Source organism: Chamaea fasciata, unplaced genomic scaffold, assembly GCF_029207755.1.
Source record: "Chamaea fasciata isolate MVZ Bird 193981 ecotype frontalis unplaced genomic scaffold, bChaFas1.0.hap1 SCAF_4, whole genome shotgun sequence".
Classification (NCBI taxonomy): Eukaryota; Metazoa; Chordata; class Aves; order Passeriformes; family Sylviidae; genus Chamaea; species Chamaea fasciata.
In genome coordinates this window covers 31699668-31719499 of record NW_027094089.1, presented here as the reverse complement: position 1 = coordinate 31719499, position 19832 = coordinate 31699668, and the positions used below count along the sequence as shown (strand labels likewise).

Here is a 19832-nt window from a genome sequence, read left to right as displayed (position 1 = left end):
TTCAGACTATATATTAAGACTTTGTTAAATTCAAAGATTTAGTCTTCTGGGATTACTTAGTAAGGATATACATGGAAAGAGGCAATAAATTTTTTTCTTATAGAATTGTGTACCTAGTCAAGCTCTGATGTGATGCACTCTTTTGGCTTCCAGTCATGCCTTTTATCTATTTTTTCAAATATGGTTATGAAGCCAGAACACAGAGGGAACAAGAGAATTGTCTGAGGTGAATGGTGCCTAACATGATTTAGCTCACCAGCACCCTAGCTCCTGGACTACACATCCCCGAAAGTCACAGTACCATTCAACACCACAAAACAGAATTTATCAGTATTTACAAAGAGGAGGAACTTGAGCATTATCTTCATTATTTCACAGACTGATAAGCATTTAACTTTATTTCACCAGGACAACCCAAAACTCAGAGCCAAGTTCTGCTTTCCTTAACTGCTTAAGCAAGGTCTCTCAGGTGCAAATCTATTTTTGAAGGGGCATTTTACTGTGAACAAGACGGTTGAGTGGGCCAATTTCTATATATATTGACTTCAAAAAACACACTCTGATGTCAATAGAACATCTCTTAAACACTCTCTCTCCTTCACTGGTCTTGTCTGTACCTGGAAAAAGAACAGGTGAGGTCCCTTCCCAAACAAGCAATACTATACCTCTCCGATCAGACAAAAACAAGTACCAGAAGACATCTCTCCCTACCAAATCCCATGGACATCCTCTTCCCCTTAAGATCTGCATTTCTTAGGGCTTAATGTGTACTAGAACACAACTACACCGTTACCATCTTCTTACTCTGCAGTCTTTTCAGCTCCTCCTGATGCTCCCAAATTTTGTGATTCCTACATTCAGTTCATTCAAATGCAACCTTAGCAGGTACCTGGAAGATTGATCTGGTCAGTTCTAAACAACTACTATACTACAGACACAGTCAGTGGAAAGAAAACCTGTTGCTAACTCAAGGCATGCAGTGGGACGTGCATCCATACACCCTTCCAGTATCGTCCTGTCCTGTGATCTTTTCCTTCTGATCTGCCCTCTCAGTTTTGATCCAAATCAAGCTGGATGTCCCTGCAAAGTCTTGCAGGTTACCTAAGACTACAGTAAGGGGCCCAAGGGGGTTTAGCAAACTCAGAGTTCAGTGCTGAAGAAGGGAGCTCATGTTCCCTTCAGACCACAGAAGCATTCCCATCCCAGGTAAGGTAAAAAGTGAAGGTGACAGGCCATGCCAGATGTAACACTGGTAACTCATCTCTCTCACCCTCCCCCTCAACACAAACTCCATGCAACAAACACCACCCTTTCCTCTGGCCCACCACACTCTGGGCATGCAGGTTTCTCTGCCTCCCCTGGCAGAGACAGCAGTGCTGTGCACAGCCAGGGACAGCACAGCCAGCAGACATGAGACAGTCAACCCTCAGCTCTTGTAATTTCCTTCCCCTCAGCTGCCGGATCCTGCTCTTCTCTTCCTCAACCCACCACCACCCATCAGCACACTGGATTTCCTTGCTGGTCGGCCATAGCAAACTTGAAAAGTTGGGTGTGAACTGCAGCTTTCCCTCACCTGTTTCAAACAGAGAAAAGCAGCAAAAGTGATGCTGTAACACTGCTGCACTTAAGGAAAAACACAGAGAAAACAATGCAACAATAAAATGTGAACACAAATTCCCAGCTGCAGGGCAGCTCTGCAGAGCTGGGAGCAGCAGAAGAGCAAAGAGGTGTGTACTTTAATATATGCTGCTCGTGTAGTAATGAATGATGATACGTGTTTTGCAGAAAGAATTTAAATGTCACATTACAGGCTACCGCCCATAGAAGCCAGCAGTCAGGCTATGTCATCCACCACCACACCACACTTATCTACCCAAGAGCAGAGCAGAGCATCCAGACACAGCCTGAGATGAGATACTCAGCCATGCACATCTCCTCTGTCCCCAGACCAAACTGCATTTCCTCATGCAAAACCCTCCACCAGCAAGTGCCCTAAAAGATGCACTGAGCTGGCCCCAAAAAACACCAAAACTGCCAGCCTGTGAGTACAGCAGATATGTGCCTTACAATACAGCAGTGAAAGCAGTACAAGAAAAAATGCTAACACAACAGTTTCATGCTGAATTTTTATTTCAATGTTATGCAACTGCATAAGTATAAATAATTGTGTTCAATATATAACAATTATGACATCCATAAGGAGTTTCTCAGAGAAAATAAGACTGCAAACACTTTATTGCACAGACCCTAACAATTTTTTTTTAACTTTTTAAATTTCTTTTTGTAAGCTGAGAAATCTACTGCAGAAGTCTACAAAAGAACACATCAGATCTATAATCACACTAAGACTGACCAAGAAGAACACAGGCAGGAGGATCTCTAACAGCTCACTTATAAGGTAAACACCAACAAACAGTTACTACATAAACACAAGCTTATGCACTGTTACACTTTCAAAATGCAAAGAACTTATTTGTCAGAAGTGGTAATACAAAATATTCATAAAGGTATACTGTAAACAAAAGCTAGATGTCTTTTAAAAGAACCAATGGGAATAGTTGAAAAACTGAAGAGACTGTAAACTAGGAAATACCTCCCAGACAGAAATGTTATTTTGAAGTGCATTAGCATTCATTTGTACTAACTGCCAAAGCACAGGTGAACTGTAAATGTCGAGACCGTTTTATTTTTAAGACTTCCCAAAAATTATTATCCACTGCTTACTAGCTCCTTTCTGAATGCACCAAAGGCAGTATGAATGTTCTAGTGCCACATGAAAAACCAGGAGTTGTTTGTGGTATTGGATTTTCCTTAGAGGTTTGCTGTAATCCAACTCAACAAATCAGTAAAATAAAGTTTTCAGCAGAAGGAAATGAATTCTGCACACTGTCTGTTGTCACACAAGTCTCCAAGTCAAGATTTCACTGTGCTTTTACGCAAAATTTTCTAGCTTTTGAGACAGAAAGACAAACCATAAGCATTGGTGAAAAAGGTAGGGGCCTAGCTCTACTGTGGTTACAGAAAACAGAAATAAGCAAAACGACCATTCTATTGATCCCCAATTATTAAACCCATGCGCCTGCAAGGGTATTTCATAGTGCTTCTGTACATGTTTCAAATTTTACTTTTCATCCCTCAAAACAAGCGAAATACTCCACACAAAAATGATCAAAGTCTACATGTTCCACTGTATACAAAATTTAAATAAGGCTTAGCAAAAGTAAAAAGACAGTAACATTCTAGCACCAAATAGCTCCAACAAGTTCCTTTGTTAAAAAATGCTTCTTTTATAATTACAGTATTGAATTATTTTTGCATACAAAAAAAAGATTATGTTATGAAATGTATGGAGCTACTCAATGCATTTCAAAATGAATATGAAACTCAGGATTACTTGCTAAAAACAGCAAGTTAGGTCTACAACATAAGGCCCCAGCTATGTATTAAAATGCGTAAGATAGCCTAAACTTTTTTGAAGACATGATACCAAAGTGTATTTTTCCTTTTTACCTTACTTGTCATAAAGTAGAAAACAGCTACCAGCTGTATGACACTAATAAAACAGACCTATATGCCACAATATGTATTCTCTAGATGTATTAAGAACAGGGATGAACAGGGATGAACTACCAGTCATGTGCTTATACTTGTGCCTCACACTGTAAGGGCCTCAATTTAGAAAAGCTCAAGGAACTCGAGAGGATTGCAGCAAAAACTAAGCACACGGCATGTGCTTCAGAATTTCAGCCTTGCCTGAGGTGAAAGTCACACAATACACTCCCAAGAGACAAGACAAGAACCATCATTTCACCAGAGAACACGACTCTTGCTGGGATGCCCTGATAATTAAGTGGTCTTCCCACAGTTTTAAGGACATCTTCTCTAGTCAGACTTTGTGCAGCAGGGAGATGAAGTTATTTCTTGTGTTAGATCTGGTGAAGCAGTCAGCCAAGTACAGTACTATCAAAATCAGATTATTAAAAACACATGTAAAAACTCACAATAGGTAACCGTATTATTCTGTACTAGTATTTTTTTAGCCTCTATCTAGGATTTTTAGTAAGTAAAAATGTGGCCTGCTTTTTTTTCTTTTTTTTCCAAGTCAGACCAGTGCTTGTGCATGTCCATGCCAGGTCTGAATTTTAGTAATTTGGTTTCATATTCGAGTATGGCAAATACGTGGCAAAGCAACTATCTTAAAAAGGTAAAGAGTAAACAACGCAACCAGCAGCAAAGTATATATGCTACATTCAAACCCCAAACACATTGCTAACTATTTACAGAAGAAGTATTTTCAACAGCTCTAGGCTGTAAAGGTATTTTTGTACAAATACTATGTGGTAACAGTTTTACCGGTTACAATTGGAAAGGCATTTTGAAAAAAAGTCCTCTCTTTACATATCCCCTTGTATTGTTTCTTCAGTGACATGAAAGCTTTGCTGCACAAAGACACGACACAGTGCTGGTTTAAAGGCAGTACAACATATTGAAATTGTTTCAGCTAGTGCTGAACTCACACTTGCCAGGTCTGAGAGTTAACAGGTTTTCTTGTGAGCACTGCTCCGCGAAACTTCCTTTCCTCGACGCTGCCGAGCTGAGTCTTTGTCATCTGAAAGTGCGTTAGGGCGGTCGGGTGTGGCTGCTGACCTAGGTATATCCTTACCTACATTCTGTTTTCTTGAAGCAGACTGCTGAGTCAGAACAGCATCTTTTCCCTTTACATCCACAGTGTTAATGAAAAGAGGCTTTTCTTGATTTCCAGATTTCCCCCCAAGGTTTGAAGCAGGGTGGTGGGCTTCTGCTACAACAGCGGCACTGTGCAAGGCCATCAGTGAAACACTCTTAGGCATTTCTGTCTTACTGCTCCCTGTGGAAGAGGTGCTTTTCTTATTTAGTTCCTTGCAAGTTGCAGGAAGCTCTGATGAGCCTGGTTTAACCTTTGCTGAAGATGCATCACTTCTGGCTGAAGGCAAAACTGATGCTTCCTGTCTACATTCAGAGAAATTGGATGAACAAGTCAGCGGCTTTCCTGGTGTTGCAGCCACACGACAAGAACTTTGCCCACTGGCAGCTGGCAGATGTTTTACTGCAGTCTGCTTGTTTGCATCATCTGGCTGTTTCTGATTAACCTGCCCCTTCCCTTTTGCATCTTGAGAGATTTTGCTATTTGCAGTCGCTTTTTCTGCTCCTTTCCCTCTGACATCACAGGTTGTGAGACAAAGGGTAGGCTCCACTTTCCCACTGTCAAGCTGAACGTAAAGTGCGTCAGTGCATATTTTTCCTTCAGGTCTTTTGTCTGCAGTGATCATCTCATTACTAGGACTTCTGTCTGCCTCTTTGTTCACCGAGAGACAGTCTTTCACAGTGGAAAACTTCGGAGCAGTGGTTTGTTTTTCACTGAAACGAGGTTGCTTTTGATCAGCAGATTCCCCCAAGGCTGCTGCATCTTGCCTCTGCATTTGCCTAGAACTCTCTGGGCCTGCTGGTAGTGGGCTCACAACAGAGGATTTGGGTTTGGAGACAGGGGCTGTGCTGCTCATTTGAAGGGTGGTGACTGAGCCATGGTCCAAACCCACAGGCCTTTCAGCCAGCACATGTTCACTGTTTGTTCTTCTTGAAGACCCTGGAAGTGGAGAAAGGTGATCTAGGACATTTCTACTGGCATGTTTTCCATCCTTCCGGGAGCTGGCAGACAACTGAGTAACAATTTCTTTTTCTTTTATGGTTGGAGCACACGTTTTTTGTGACAATGTCTGTTTATCCAAGGACTTAGACTTAGAGGAACTTGTATCAGAGGCTGGCCTGGGCTTATTACTGCTGCTTTCCACAGAGGTGGCAGCAGGCTTCACATGTTCTTGAACCCCTCCATGAACCTCTACAGTGCTCTGTCTGCTTACTACCTCTTTCACAGCAGGGGAGCCTGCAGTGTTAAGCTGCTGGAGAGGAACTTGGCTGGACTCGTCTCTCTCACTAGTTTGAAGCCTTGTATCAGTCAGTGATTTCTGATCTTTCTTTCCCGTATCTTTAGCACTGTCCTTCTGCACAGAGGTAACAGGTGCAGACTTCTCAGTTTTATGATCACAATCTCTTGAGGGCTGCACAGGCCATTTGGATGGAAGAGCATCACTCTTTGCCTCTGTGATAACTTTCTTAGACTCAGCTTTCTGCTTGGTTATGTCTCTTTCCACGGAACTTTTAGAAACACCACTGTCATCTTTGCCTAGCTGTTTCAGTGATTCTCTGCCATCCTTAGGTTGTGCCTTGGGGCCAGATGACTGCATTTTTCCTTGCATCTCAGGTGGAATGGCAAAATCAGCACAATTTTTTTCATTGCTCTTGGTGCAGGTTGTTATCAGGACATCTGAGACAGAAATCTTCAGAGATGATTCCCTGATCACTTCCACCTTTGCAGGGATAGGCTCACAACCTCTCTGGGCTACTGGCTGTTTGACAGGCAACTCTTTCTGTATTTGTTTCTCTTTTCCTACAGGTTTTTCAGGAGTGCTTTGGCCAGCAGAAGGTTTGGAATATGTTTGAGTAGTTTTAATACCCTGACTTTGAGTAACACAAGACTTTACCTCCAGTGAATGCTCCTTTTGTTTTGAAGGGGAAGTATCTTTCTTCTGAACAGCTTCAACAACAGAAATACTGCCTTTAGTTGCTGGACTAGAAATTTTTTTCTCTGTCACTGCTTCTGTAGCCACAGGGATGAGTGATGGATTTGGAGAACTCTTGCCTACTTGTAGAATCTGAGGTTCTGCTACGTTGACTTTGCCACATTTTGGGTAGCTTAACAACTGCTCTTTCTGAGAGACCATTTCTGCCTTCCCACCACCCCCCTGTGGCACTGGGGGTTTAGGAGATCCCCCATCACTGATGGTGCTCTGTCCTTCTGGCAGCACACACACAGGCAGTTCAGTCTTCGAAGCCTGTGGCCCAGAAAGTAATGCAATGTCTAGAGTGCCTTCAATTGGCTTCAGACAGGAAACAGACCTCCCATCGAGTTTATATTCTGAAGGACTTTTCCTGACAGGAGCTTCAGTGGAAATAAGGGCTGATTTTTCCATGCTTATGTCGGCTCGGCCACTCAAGGTCTTGAGAGGAACAAAAGAAACTGAGTTAATCTGAGTTGCATGTGCACTGCCCATAAATGCTCTACCATCTGCAGCTGCAGTGGAGTCCTGCTGTATGTTTACGGGTCTGCTTGAACTGAGTTGAAGGCATTCATGAACATTAGATGTCATCTTAGGTTTTAGCACTGGACAGACACTGTCATCTTTTTCTTCAACAGACATTTTCTTTCTCAGATAATCAATATTTGCAAGTTTACCATCTAATCTTTCAAATTTGACGAATTCTTTTGTTGGTACAATTTTATCTGTGTTTTCTCCCTTTCCATTTAGCATCTTGTCAGAGGACTGAGGTAGCACATCTTGCAGGGTACATGAAGGGGAAATTCTTTTCAAGTCATAAGAAAGATGACTGAGTTCATTAGGGGGAGGCCCATGACAAGACATCTGTGCATCTAAAGCAACACCATCATTTGATCTCAAGTTTGCATTCTTTTGAAGAGTGTCTTTGAGTATGCCACCAGCTGACTGGGTCTCCACAGTAACAATTTTCGTTTCAAACTGGTTTGATCTTTCTAATACCTTCTGGAATGCTTTTTTGTCTCTTTCTTCCAGTCTTAAGGTATTGGGATTTTCTGGTTCACTGCTAGGTTCGTGTATAGCAGCATTTGCTTTTTCAGCAAAATCTTGCTTTTTCATGACTACTTTGACCTTCAGCTTCTCTCTGTCCAGCTCATCAATGGATTCTTGCCTACCCAATTTTCGGGAGATGGGTCGTTTCAAGCAGCCCTGCTCTGCAGGCCTGACTCGTGTGAGCGATGGCACGTCACATACATTCTCCTCCAGGCTCTGCAGAGTTACTTCTCTTTGAGACAAATCTCTGTTCACTTCTTCCTGGGTCACTTCCAGACTGTGTTTTCGTGAACATAAGTGTTTTTTATCACTGCCATAAGAGGGTGCAAGTTTCTCTTCAGACTGGACTCTCTTTAACAGTGGAGATCTTGGTGGCTCTGCGCTCTTTGGCCTGACAATATGCCTCACAATAGTCGGAGGCGAGTGCATTTTGCTAGGAAAAGACTGAGCAATTTTTGTATTTCCAATTGAATGTCCCAGCAATGGTGATGGAGACCGCTGAGGAGATGTTGGCTGTGGTGTGGGAGAAGGTGTCCTTGCAAGAGGAGAAAGGGGAATGCTGCCAGCTGATTTGCGCCTTCCTGATCTGTATCTCTGCCCACCAAGCTTTGGACCCAAGCCATGAAGAGTGCTGGGTCTTATGTGCCCTGAACCAGCTGGAGAATTGGGGGCACTTGAACTAGGGGAGCTACTCTGGGAAGAGTTAGTACCTGCAAAAAGAACAAAAAACCAAGCATACAAACATAAGATTAGCAAGCCTTTTTCTATCTTGTCTAAATGTTCAGTGACAGTAGAACAAAAGCCCTATGCTGTCTCCCACCACAGTGTTCCAAAATCTGCATGGTTTTAAGTGCAAAAGGTTTTAGGCTGCAAAATCTGCATCATTCCAATTACATTTGCTGTTTCTCCCTTCCTCCCTTTCTTCCAGCATCCCCTTTAAGTTATCTCTTTCTTCTACTTAAACAGAATAACTAATGCTTTCTGACACTTCAAAGCAATGATCAAGGCTTTCCAGATAATTTACCTTTGCCAAGGGATTGTACAATAGCAGTCAATTCTACTGCACACTACAATTGTGACAGAAGTAAAAGAGGGAAAAAAGGGCAGGCTTTTAGGAGTCAGAGAGATGCATATTTCAGCACTCAGGTAATCTTTTCAGCAATAAATCTGCATTCATGAGTGCCATTTTAGTTCCATTATGTAGCAAGCAACTTTTACCTCAGTTTCACTCTTTTATCGTGTAGCCTCCCTTAGGCAAAATTCTCTCTTTTGCTGCAAACTGGGACTGTTATTACTCAACTTTCAGCCACTGGACCGGGATTTAAACACTAGCACAAACTTAAGAGACAACTGCTTTTTAGGGTGCTTCTGTATCATAAAAACAGCTTTTGTTTTGCATCAGGAATCTGTTTCCTTTTTCCAGACAGAAAACAGTTGCTCTGTGATTACGCTTGTCAGAGCTGACTGCTCTTAAGAGTGTGTATCAGACCTGCGGGGGCTCACAAAATGTACAGTATCCTTCCAGTCCTTTTCCTCTGCTCTCCACTGCTTCACACTCACCTGATGGAAAATCAGGAGTGGAACGGTAGCTTGGGGTGGGAGATCTTGGAGATAAGCTGTGGGTTGGAGACCCAGGCAAGCTCTCCCCTGAAGACAGTGATCGGTTCAGGCAGGAAAAACTTCTGCTTGTATGAAGAAGAGGTGAGGGTTGCTTTGCCAGCTTTTTAAAGAGAGATCTTCTCCTTGTGTGAGAAAAACACAGCATTAATTGTAAGTTAAGGTGACAGAAGATACTATCACCACAGGCAAAACTCTTGCAAGCTAACACTATGAGAACAGTAAATCTATCTTTACATGGAAGCAAGCCACACTGCAGACTGTGAAGTCTAGAAAATATCCTGATCTGCTAACAGGTGGGATAGACACTGCAACAATTTTATTCACACTAAAATTTACTCACTATATTTCAGAAGAACAATTACTGCCATATGAGTTTAAATCTTTATTTTCTAAATTTAGCAACCTATCAAAACTGAAGAAATATCTAAAGAATACTATCAACATATTTATAAAATACACATGAATGTATGAAATTAAAAACACTCATAAGCACTAGCACTAGAAAGTTTAATTAAACAAGTGTAAAATGATATCGTTAAGACAAATTAAGATGCAACCTCAGTTATTCACTATTTTTAAAGGCTATTTTAGCAGATCCAGTTTAGGCAAAACAAGATTTGGAAGGCCACAGAATCTCAGAAAAGAAGGCAGAAATACAGAAGATGAGAAAAAACTGTATTAACTTCACATTTTAAATTTGTTTTTATGTACAGACACACACACACACACAAAGAAATGCCTTTACTCTGACAGCAAAGGATTACTCACCTCTCCAAACTCTCCTTCTTCTTGGTCTTCTTACTGCGCCTAACCATTCGGCTCCTATAGCTGTTCCTCCTGGCAGGCCCTGTCTTGATGGAAGTGTTTTCAAACGGAGTTGTCATCACTGAGACTTTGTTGCCACTCTGCCAAGATGAAGAAAGATGCTTTAAGTGTGAGTACTATGAGTAATATAAGACTATTTGGCCTTAAACTGAATCTACACCATACACGCAACTGCAATGAGAAGGAACTCCAGAATAAGAGGTGTTTCTGCAGGGAGCCCTAAGCAGACATTGCCAGGCATAGTTAGTAAATGAGGACTGGGAAGTTCTCAAAGTCTTCTGTATTTCCTAACTTCCTTCATCCAAGCTCCAAGACAAGGAGTAACTCCAGCAATTGCAGCTAGACAGGAGGACACAAAGGATTAACAAAGACTGCAAATTTCAAGTCAAAAGCTTCTACAGTAACACCTGATTTTCCAAAAAAGAATAGCTGTCACTGCACAGTGGTCCATTTACATCTCAGGACACCAGCTGTTACAAGGATGAATAAGAGGAGAAAAAAGGAAATCTTCGCTGTCAGTCCCAAAACACATTTTTATCTTGTTCAAAAGGGTTAACAAGTGTAATTAACCTAAGCTTTTTAGCAGTGATTGCACACAGACGACTCAAAAAATATAGGTATTTCCTGCTGATTTTATGTTTTAAACATCTGTACCTCCTGCTCAGCACTACATACTCCTACAGCGAACATCCTTTCAAAGAAATCACACTAGCCCAAATTAATTTATGATACAGCCCAACCAATTAAGTTACGGATATACAGTAATCTCTTGTTTGGAGTTTATTCTTATAAGTAGTGAGCAGGGTTGTTATGTTTCTTTTTCTGTATCTGACCCAGAAAATAAGTGCACAGCTGACTGCCTTAAGTCACAGATTTTTCTCTTACACATTTCTTGCAAAATTGGAAAACTTGGAAGTTCCTCCTGATTTCCGAGAAGTAAAATGAAGACTGAAGAGAAAGTGTATTTTGCATCTTACTTTAAGCTTTTTATATTTTCCCATCATCTTACTCCTTTCCAGTGCTTTTCTTTTGAGTTTTTTTACTACTGAGTACTCACTTTGACAAGCAGAGCTCTGCATGTAACACCATAAATTGTTAATAATATAGGAAGCAAATATACAGCTGTCTAAATTCTGACCTACATTAGTCTACAATGAAAAGATTAAATGAAAAATGAGATATGATGAGCTACAGAGAAAATAAAAGTTGATTTGTTTGCCTGTTTGATGGAAAAAGGATAGACTTCAGAAAACTCCAGAAGAGAAAAATGTGACAGATTATTTATGAAAGTCCAGCTCTAGGATGAGAATTTCATTAATCAATGAAGCCCTGTCAGACATGTCTGGCTATACATGAGACAAAAACCTTTTGGACCCTAATATGAAAGGCAACCTCTCCTGTACAGCAGGCAAAGAAATATTTCATATTCTTTGTTTCTACTTTTCCTCACTGATTTCACTTTTAAAGAAGAAAAATAAGAAATATCATCATTGTCAAAAGCCTGAATTATCTGATGAAGATGTAGGCATTAGAGAACATGCTTGAAAAGGTCAATTTTTTTGAGAGACAGAGACATCTCTTTGTGTCACTGCCTCAAATTTACTTCAGCTGTCTCTGCATCAGTGCCAGTCTATGGCAGAGAAACTAAAATCATAGCACAATATAAGGAAGTCATTGGCCCTTCTCCAGATCTGTGGCAATAGCAGCTCAGAGTTTGTACTTCTAAGAATAATAAAATCTAGTACCTAATCTCAAGAAAACAAACATAACCCCAGCATCGTTGGTGAAAACAGCAATCGCTTTAGCATCTCAGCTGTCCAACAGTTACCTTTAACAGCAATTCAATGACTTCTGTATGAACAAGACCATGCACTGGCTCTCCATTGATATGAGTAATCAGGTCTCCAGCTTTTAAACCTGCTTGGTAAGCTGCACCTCCTTCTTCCACATTCTGAAAAAGAGAGAGGAAGAGAATATACAGAAAATGAACTCCAAACCAGCTGGCAATGAAGAAACTTACAGAAACTAAGTTATATATATATATATATAAAGGAAGAAAAGAAGAAAAATACATTCAGCTCTTTTCACTATCCCCTACTTACTCAAACTTCATATTTAGGTGGGGCCTGGAATGGTTTCAAAGCTCACTGAAACATTGCTATGGGTATTAAGTGAGCTCTGCAAACAGGGAGTTTTCATGCATGGTAAGAAAGGGTGGCTCACTACCCACTGCAAAATTTCAGAACTGAGCGAAGATTTTTAGCATATGACAATGAGAAACACTAATGCAATTAAGGCAATGGTCACATGCAGTACTCTAATCACAATAAAAATTAACTCCCCTATATGGTTAATGATTGTTTCCATCTGGCTCAAATTTACCAGGCTTCCCATTAGAGGGGTTGGTGCAGCACAGAAGCAACAAGGGACCAAAACAAACTGAATTGAAAAATATTTTGAAGATGGTTTAAATAACTTATTGCGTTTTTAAATAAGTTTTTTTAAGTGATGCAGACACTACTGAAGACTACAGTGCTAACAGAACTAAACAACAAACTTACAATACTTTAAAAAACCCCCAAGGTTTAACTTGTACTGCAATGCACCATTTTCCCCCTTTCTTTCACTGACGAGATGTTACACTAGTAGCAAGAAATAATTTTTAAAAATTTATTCCATTATTCACCAAATGTACCCAGTTATCCAGATTCAATGTTCTTGATGGATTAACAGGTCTAAGGGGTAAATAATATGAATAAAAAGTTGGTAATTTTGATAAATTTGTAATAGTTTTTTTAGGGTAGTTGAAATAATTTATATACACATACTATTTATGTATGTGTAATTTATACAAGATATAAAATCATAATTTGTTACCAACATAAATTATAAAATAAATGCATCTATATGTACATAAATACATAATTATTTTACAGTTAAGGAGGCTGACAACCGAAGAATTGCTTTTGCCTCTCTCTCACTGTGTAGAGAGGATGAAAAATACATGATTTATTCAAGACAGTCAATCTTTTTCCTGTGCCACATAAATCTCAAAGGTATTCACAATTCCACACAATCTGCACATTTCTACTCAACAGAAAATCAGGGCTTGAGATCAGCTTACTTGTGTCTAGTAAAATACTGCTGACTTTCATGAATCATTTAACTTATGCAGTTTAACGAATTCCACCTATTTTTCAACTATTTCTCTTTACAACCTTCTACATTTGCAGATCCTAACCCAAAACAAAAATGGTCTGCAGCAAGCATTTGGTTTCCTACAATGGAGTACTCTGAACTCAAGACACTATTTTTCAAAACTGACAAACTTGCCAAAAGTTAAAGTTGCAGAAGCCCAACATCACATGTATATAATGCTTCTGCCAAAAATGGCTTGTTGTAATTTACATAGTAATTGTCAACAGAGATAACCACAGGCACAAAAAAGCAAATCCATGATTACAGTATTCTGTGGCCACGTATCGGCAAGAGAACACTGATTATCTTACCCAAACAATGTGGTGCACAGTGTAGATATCGCTGTCCCCCACGTAAACCCTGATTGCTCGGATGGTAAAGCCATACTTTTTTCCTGAACTGTGAATTACAATTGGCTGATGAGGACTTGCAGCAGCAATTGATGAGTCACGGCTGGGAGATGAATCTCGGGATGATGAAAGGTCAGATGATAGAGAATGAGGAGACATAGGACTTCCCAAAGGAGAAACACCAAACACATCTGGAAAAAAAAATCTGCATATTACCCTCAGAGCACATACAAAGTTTGTATTAAAATACATCATTGTTTTCGTCTAAACAACTTCTCCTCCTCCTCGCCTGGTGTGCATATTAGTGGACGAAAAGTTCAACAAGATATTAGAACTTAATTCTGTTCCCTGGAGTGTAAACTGTATTGTTAAATGCAAGGGTTAATTTGTTAGATGTGGACTGTTTTTACATTTTGCACAGGAAACACACTCATTGCTAACTCTGCAAGAACAATTCTCAGCCTCTTCCTAGCAACCAATAATGAAAAGAAAATCAGAGTAGGGTAACAAATGTTATTATGAGTAAACTCAAAATCATTTCCCAAGTAATCCAGAAATGCGTAACAAATTGCTAGCTGTTTTCTTGGTTTCAGTTATACATAAAAACAGATCAAGACTGCTGCAGTTAAATCACAATATTTAACTGGTACCGAGGGCAGTAACTCAATGTTTGTAACAAGGCTCCATTGCTACATTCCGCTACATCACCTAAAGACCACAAGGGTTTCTTGCCACAACACCAATTCCAACTTAGTTTTATTTTATGGTTTTGAATGCACTATGTGCTCATGCTTGTGCAAATGTAAATACAATTGCAGTGGTTTGGACTTTAGTTCTGAACAAGAAAGCAAAGTACCAATCCTTCCTGTGGAAACATTCTATATTACTGTGATATTAGCATTACTTATAGCATTATTTCTTGCTCCAAATTTTGAGCATTTGATCTAAGTCAGCATAGTACAAAGAGGAGGCTCCATGCTATTTTTGTGACACTGCTCTCCTGTTTATTAGCTTTTCTTAAGGGGGGGGAGAAAGAACTAGTCGTGCTGCTTTAACAAACATCCGATTTTGTGAGCTAGTTAAAATCTGATCTGCAACGCCACTGTCAGATGGACCAAGGACTGCAGTCACATCCTGCTGTGCATGCTCAACGTCAAACACGGTAGTCACCATTAAGCTGCAGTTTTGCCTGTCAGAGAAGGCCCCTCAGCTGTAGTGTGAGCACCGAAACTTGCTGACAAGGTTGCACTGACTAGTCATGCAAGCGAACAACAAGAGAAACAAAAGAGTGACACAGATCAATTCTGGACTATACAGAATCTTGCATTTGCATCATAAGCTTTCATAATCAATAACATTTCAACTGAAAGTATTTATGTCTACCTCCTGGGATCATGAGGGACAAAGCACTTGCAGAAAGGGACTTTGTGACTTTTCCAGAGATCTTCTTTTTCTCTGTGCTTTCCAATCGCTGTCGAGCCATGTGAGAGGCAACTTCACCAGCTGGCTTTGAGGAGTTATCCGTACTGTCCACACTCTCACTTCTTCCATTTACTTGATCTAAGTGTTCTGAGAAACTGCCAACTGTACAAAGAAGAAGGTATAAAGACATTGAGGGAAAAGTAAATATCCTTTTGCTAATGGACTACAGAAGAAAATAAATTACTCTCAAGTGTAACTGGTTAAGTACAAGAAGAGTATCACATGGCGTGAGTTATCACTAAAACTGCTGTGCTAATGCCAACACCGTTACATGTGACCTGGGGGATAGCAAGCGAGACTTGGGATACAGCACTATCAACATCAAGGTTTTAGACAAGGGAAGGACAAAGTGGACTACATGGGAAATCAAGGACTTGGGAACACAAGGGTGTATCTTGAAAAAACTCAGGTACAAAAGAGAAATAAGCTGAAGACTGGTAGATGTGTAGATAAGAAACTAATGCCCTAGAGACTACTGAAATGCAGGGAGACAATGTTCAAAATTAATTAAATAGAGAATGGTTTGCAACACCTCCTCCTAGATTTGTAATGACTGAAGTGACTTCCACAAGCCAAAGAAAATCTTCTCAATTCTGAAAGCTGTACATCATAGAGAAGTCTTAATTAAAAACACACAATGTGTAGCACAGAGTGCCAGATCTGATCTGATCCCAAACCAGATCTCTGTTGGGATAGCTGTTTTTAAAAGCAGTTCTGAAATGCATGGCTTCTGAATCTATGAATGCTACTGCCAAAAGAAGGTGGTCTGCAACTGTTTGTAGTATCATCAGCCAAGACACCCACTGCGAGCTACCTGATAGTGTGGAGCTGCTGATTGTACTTGCTGGAGTGGTTACTTCAGGTTCATCTTGCACGATTTCATCGTTCACAAATGCAGACTTCTCCTGCTCCTCCCGGGGTCCCCGTGAGCTGGTGGGCTCATCGTGCTCCCCTTCAGCTGACACAGACAATTTTGGAAGCAAACCAGAACTGCGTTGCTGCCGGCTACTGTCAGTCTCAGATGAGATGGATGTAGATACCTGCTGCCTGCATGAAAAATAAGCAAACTCTCATGCAGTTAATGAAATGAGGAGGCCTGCTATCTGGCAAGCAGGATGTAGATGACTTGCTGTACATCCTTCTACTTACATTTCAGAATATTCTGAACTCCAGCTTAAAGATTCCACAGAAGGCAATGCTACACTTTTTGTTTTGTCTCCTGCATCTTCCTTTTCTTCACCTTGAATATGAGTGACTCGATCTATACTACTAAAGACCTATTAAAGAAAAAAAAAAAAAAAAAACCCCATACAAAAATTTGAGTCATCACTGAGAGATTTAATATAATAGAAAAATATATCCAGGATTTACAGTTCTATTATTTTAAATGCTTATATAGTATTTCAGAGTGCAAACTTCAAAATCCTTGAAGCTTTTCAAATTTCCAATAGTTCATGTTCTTAAAATGCTTTCTTGGCTCCTCATGTATAGGAACACAAACAGAGCCTCCTCTCATTATGAATTCTCCTCATTTCAAAATGTGAACCAAGACAGTAAAGCAAAAATCCTGGGTGCTCTCTTCCATTATTTCCTGCCAATTCACCCTCCACTTTATTGCCTGAGTATGTCCACTCTGTTTCTACAGATCTCTGATCAGCAATAATTAGCTCTCATCTCAGCTACGAGAGTATACGAGAGTATACGACCTTTGGGGCAGCTTTACCTTCAATTCAGAGCATTCAGATCACTCCCTCCAATCTACATTTCTCCATGACTGGAACACATACTAACCATCACCTTGCTTCTTCCTTTGGTCAAATGTCATTAAATTTGTACTACTACTAGTAGTACTGGAATATTTGTAATGCTATCACCTACAAGATACCCAGGACACAATTGGAACAACATGAAAACTATGTATAAAGAAACTAATGCAAAGAACATGTATTAGCATGAAACAGAACGCTTCCTTGAAACTTTCTGTTGTGCTGTGTCTTCTGCAGAAAATACCATCATATTCATATAATTTTCCATTAGTATCTTAAAGATTCAAAAAGTAACTTTTCTACACAATCCTCCCCATATTTTGATTTAACGGTATTCATTGTATCCTTGCTCAATTTCAGTTAACTTCATAGTTTCTTGAGAAAACAAGGTCCTATAGATCTCTTCTATAGTTAACATTTCCAAAGTCTCCAAAAGTAGAACAATATATACTAAGATTACAGAAAATTTTACTTACTTTTGAAAATCTGTGTGAACATGAGGAAAACTGTCTTATCTCTAAATTAAAATCTTCATCATTGGTATCATCTTCTTCCTCAGTTTCCATATGGTGGTATTTCTCAGAACGAGCTACAAACAAGAGTAATAAAATATCTGAATTTATCAGGAATGGATGAATGGATACCAAGTTGTAATATTAAATAAAAATCTCATTTTATTCTTAAGATTATTTCTGCCGAAGTGTCAATTCAGCAGTGAAACTGCAAGCTGTCAGTGATTCTGAAAAAGGAGATTTTAAAAGCAGTAAACAAGAGCAAAAGACAGTGATTATTTAACCAAGGCATTCATCACTTTTTTTAATACAGTAAAACACTTACTGTCAAAATAACTTGTGTCATCTTCAGACTCCAACTGTGGAATAAATTCTGCTTTCTGCCTCAGCAGACTATTCCAGTCAAGGCTCCTGAAGAACTGATGCTGCTTTACTTCATATGCACCACCTGGAGGAGCCAGAGGAAAACACTGAGCAAACTGTACCAAATCCTCTGACACTAAATGAACTAAATCACCAGCCAACAATGCAAATAATCATGGAAAGCCATAATCGCTGCTTTACACATGAACATCTACTACCCATTCCCATTAAGACTATCCTAAACCTGACAGAAATACTCCCTGCCCCTGCTTTGTTGTGGCCATTTCTTTTAACACTTTATTGCTTTATCATCTCCCTCTTTGAAGATTTTTATTTTTCCAGATGTACAAATCTGTTAGCTACACATTAGTCAGAATCGTCATATGTAGTTCCACAAATATAAATATGTGCACTAGGTGAGTAAGTACAAGTCATAAAGTAATGTAGAATGATCCTTAATAGTTGCTCAATATAAATACTACTGCTGACTTAAGAGATCCTTTCAGTGTTTTATGACACTAATACACAATTTTACAGGAAATACCCTATCATTTCTCTTTTTTATTACTGCCTGCTCGTTTAACGTGCATTTAAATTATCACACTAGTTTAAAGCTAGAAAACAACTCTAAGAATACAATGAAATACTGGAAATTTTGTCCTGGGAAGGTGGAAGATGATGTCATTAATAATACATCTAATTCTAAAACCTGAACAAGTAACCTGCAGCAGCAAGACCTGCTGCCAGCTTGTTTTGGGTTTCTGTTGCATGGTCTCGGCAGTGGGGAGCCCACCGGGGTGGCTTCTGTGAGAAGCCACCTTCCTCTACATCCAACACAGCCACTGCAGCTGGCTCCAAGATGGACTCACCGTCAGCCCATGAGCATTATCCGGGATAATGTATTAAAGAAGGGGGAAGACTGCTGCACAACAGCAGCCAGAAGACAGGAGTGAGAACAGGTGAGAAGAACAATACTGCAGACACCAAAGTCAGTGCAGAAGGAACTCCAGGCACTGGAGCTGAGACTCCCCTGCAGCCCGTGGTGCAGACCATGGTGAGGCAGCTGCACGCGAGCCCATGGAGGACCACGGTGGAGCAGAGATCCACCTGCAGCCCATGGAGGACCATGGTGGAGCAGGGTGGATCCCTGAAATAGACTGTGATCCCATACAAAAGCCTGTGCTGGAGCAGTGCCCTGGCAGGACCTGTGGCAGAGAGGAGCCCAAGCTGGAGCACGGTTACTGGCAGAACTTGTGACCCTATGGGGGAGCCATGCTGGAGCACTCCGGTCCTGAAGACTGCACCCTGTGGGAAGGACCCACATCAGAAAAGTGTGGGGAGGAAGGAGAAGCAGGGGAACCATGTGATGCACTGACCACAACCCCCATTTCCCATCCTCCCACACTGCTTGGAGGGAGGAAGTAAAGCAGTAGTGTTAATTGGTGATAAATTAAATAAACTTCCCTGAGTTTTAGTATGCTTTGCCCATGATGGCAACTTCCTGTCCTTATCTCAGCCCAGGAGCCTTTGGCATATCTTCTCCTCCAGTCTAGCTGAGGAGGGAGAAGACAGGTGGGTACCCAGTGGCCAGCCGAGGTCAACTCAGCACATTGGTACACCATATATACTTCTCTATGTCAAGGCTACAGAGAGAAAAAATGAAATCTCCAGGATTGGTTTCTAAGTCAGTGTTAAGATTTCTAGGTTGGGTTCTTAGTTTTTCATACTGCACCAGGGAAAAATTCAAAGAAGTCAAATCTTCCCAAAGCAGACCAAAATCACATCTCATATATGTCACTAGCTAAGCAGTGAATATTTCTTTGAGCACAGTAATGGGATATTACAACAGAATTGTATTATTTTTGATTTGTATCAGACACTTCAAGCTCAAGGAAGTCTTTTTATTGCTATTCTCATTCTTCAAATAAGTATACTGTCCATCTCTCTTCTTTCAACTTGCCTTTGCCACTCAGGTCTCCTGAGCAAATAAACAATTTCGACCTTCATCAAGTG

General features: G+C 40.3%; 1 protein-coding gene across 2 annotated transcripts in view; it reads right to left on the bottom strand.

Moving 5' to 3' along the window:
- Nucleotides 1-2124: 2124 nt before the first annotated feature.
- The window catches only part of MAST4 (microtubule associated serine/threonine kinase family member 4), a 277346-nt gene continuing 259638 nt past the window's right edge, over nucleotides 2125-19832 (bottom strand). For both annotated transcript variants that reach the window (XM_066181232.1, XM_066181233.1), the window contains 10 exons: nucleotides 17782-17904; nucleotides 17421-17533; nucleotides 16328-16455; nucleotides 15993-16225; nucleotides 15080-15280; nucleotides 13658-13887; nucleotides 11977-12099; nucleotides 10092-10228; nucleotides 9264-9445; nucleotides 2125-8413 (listed from right to left, as the gene is read on the bottom strand). In XM_066181232.1, the coding sequence (XP_066037329.1) occupies nucleotides 4536-8413; nucleotides 9264-9445; nucleotides 10092-10228; nucleotides 11977-12099; nucleotides 13658-13887; nucleotides 15080-15280; nucleotides 15993-16225; nucleotides 16328-16455; nucleotides 17421-17533; nucleotides 17782-17904 (5348 nt within the window). In that variant the 3' untranslated portion in view covers nucleotides 2125-4535. The remainder of the gene's footprint in view (nucleotides 8414-9263; nucleotides 9446-10091; nucleotides 10229-11976; nucleotides 12100-13657; nucleotides 13888-15079; nucleotides 15281-15992; nucleotides 16226-16327; nucleotides 16456-17420; nucleotides 17534-17781; nucleotides 17905-19832) is intronic.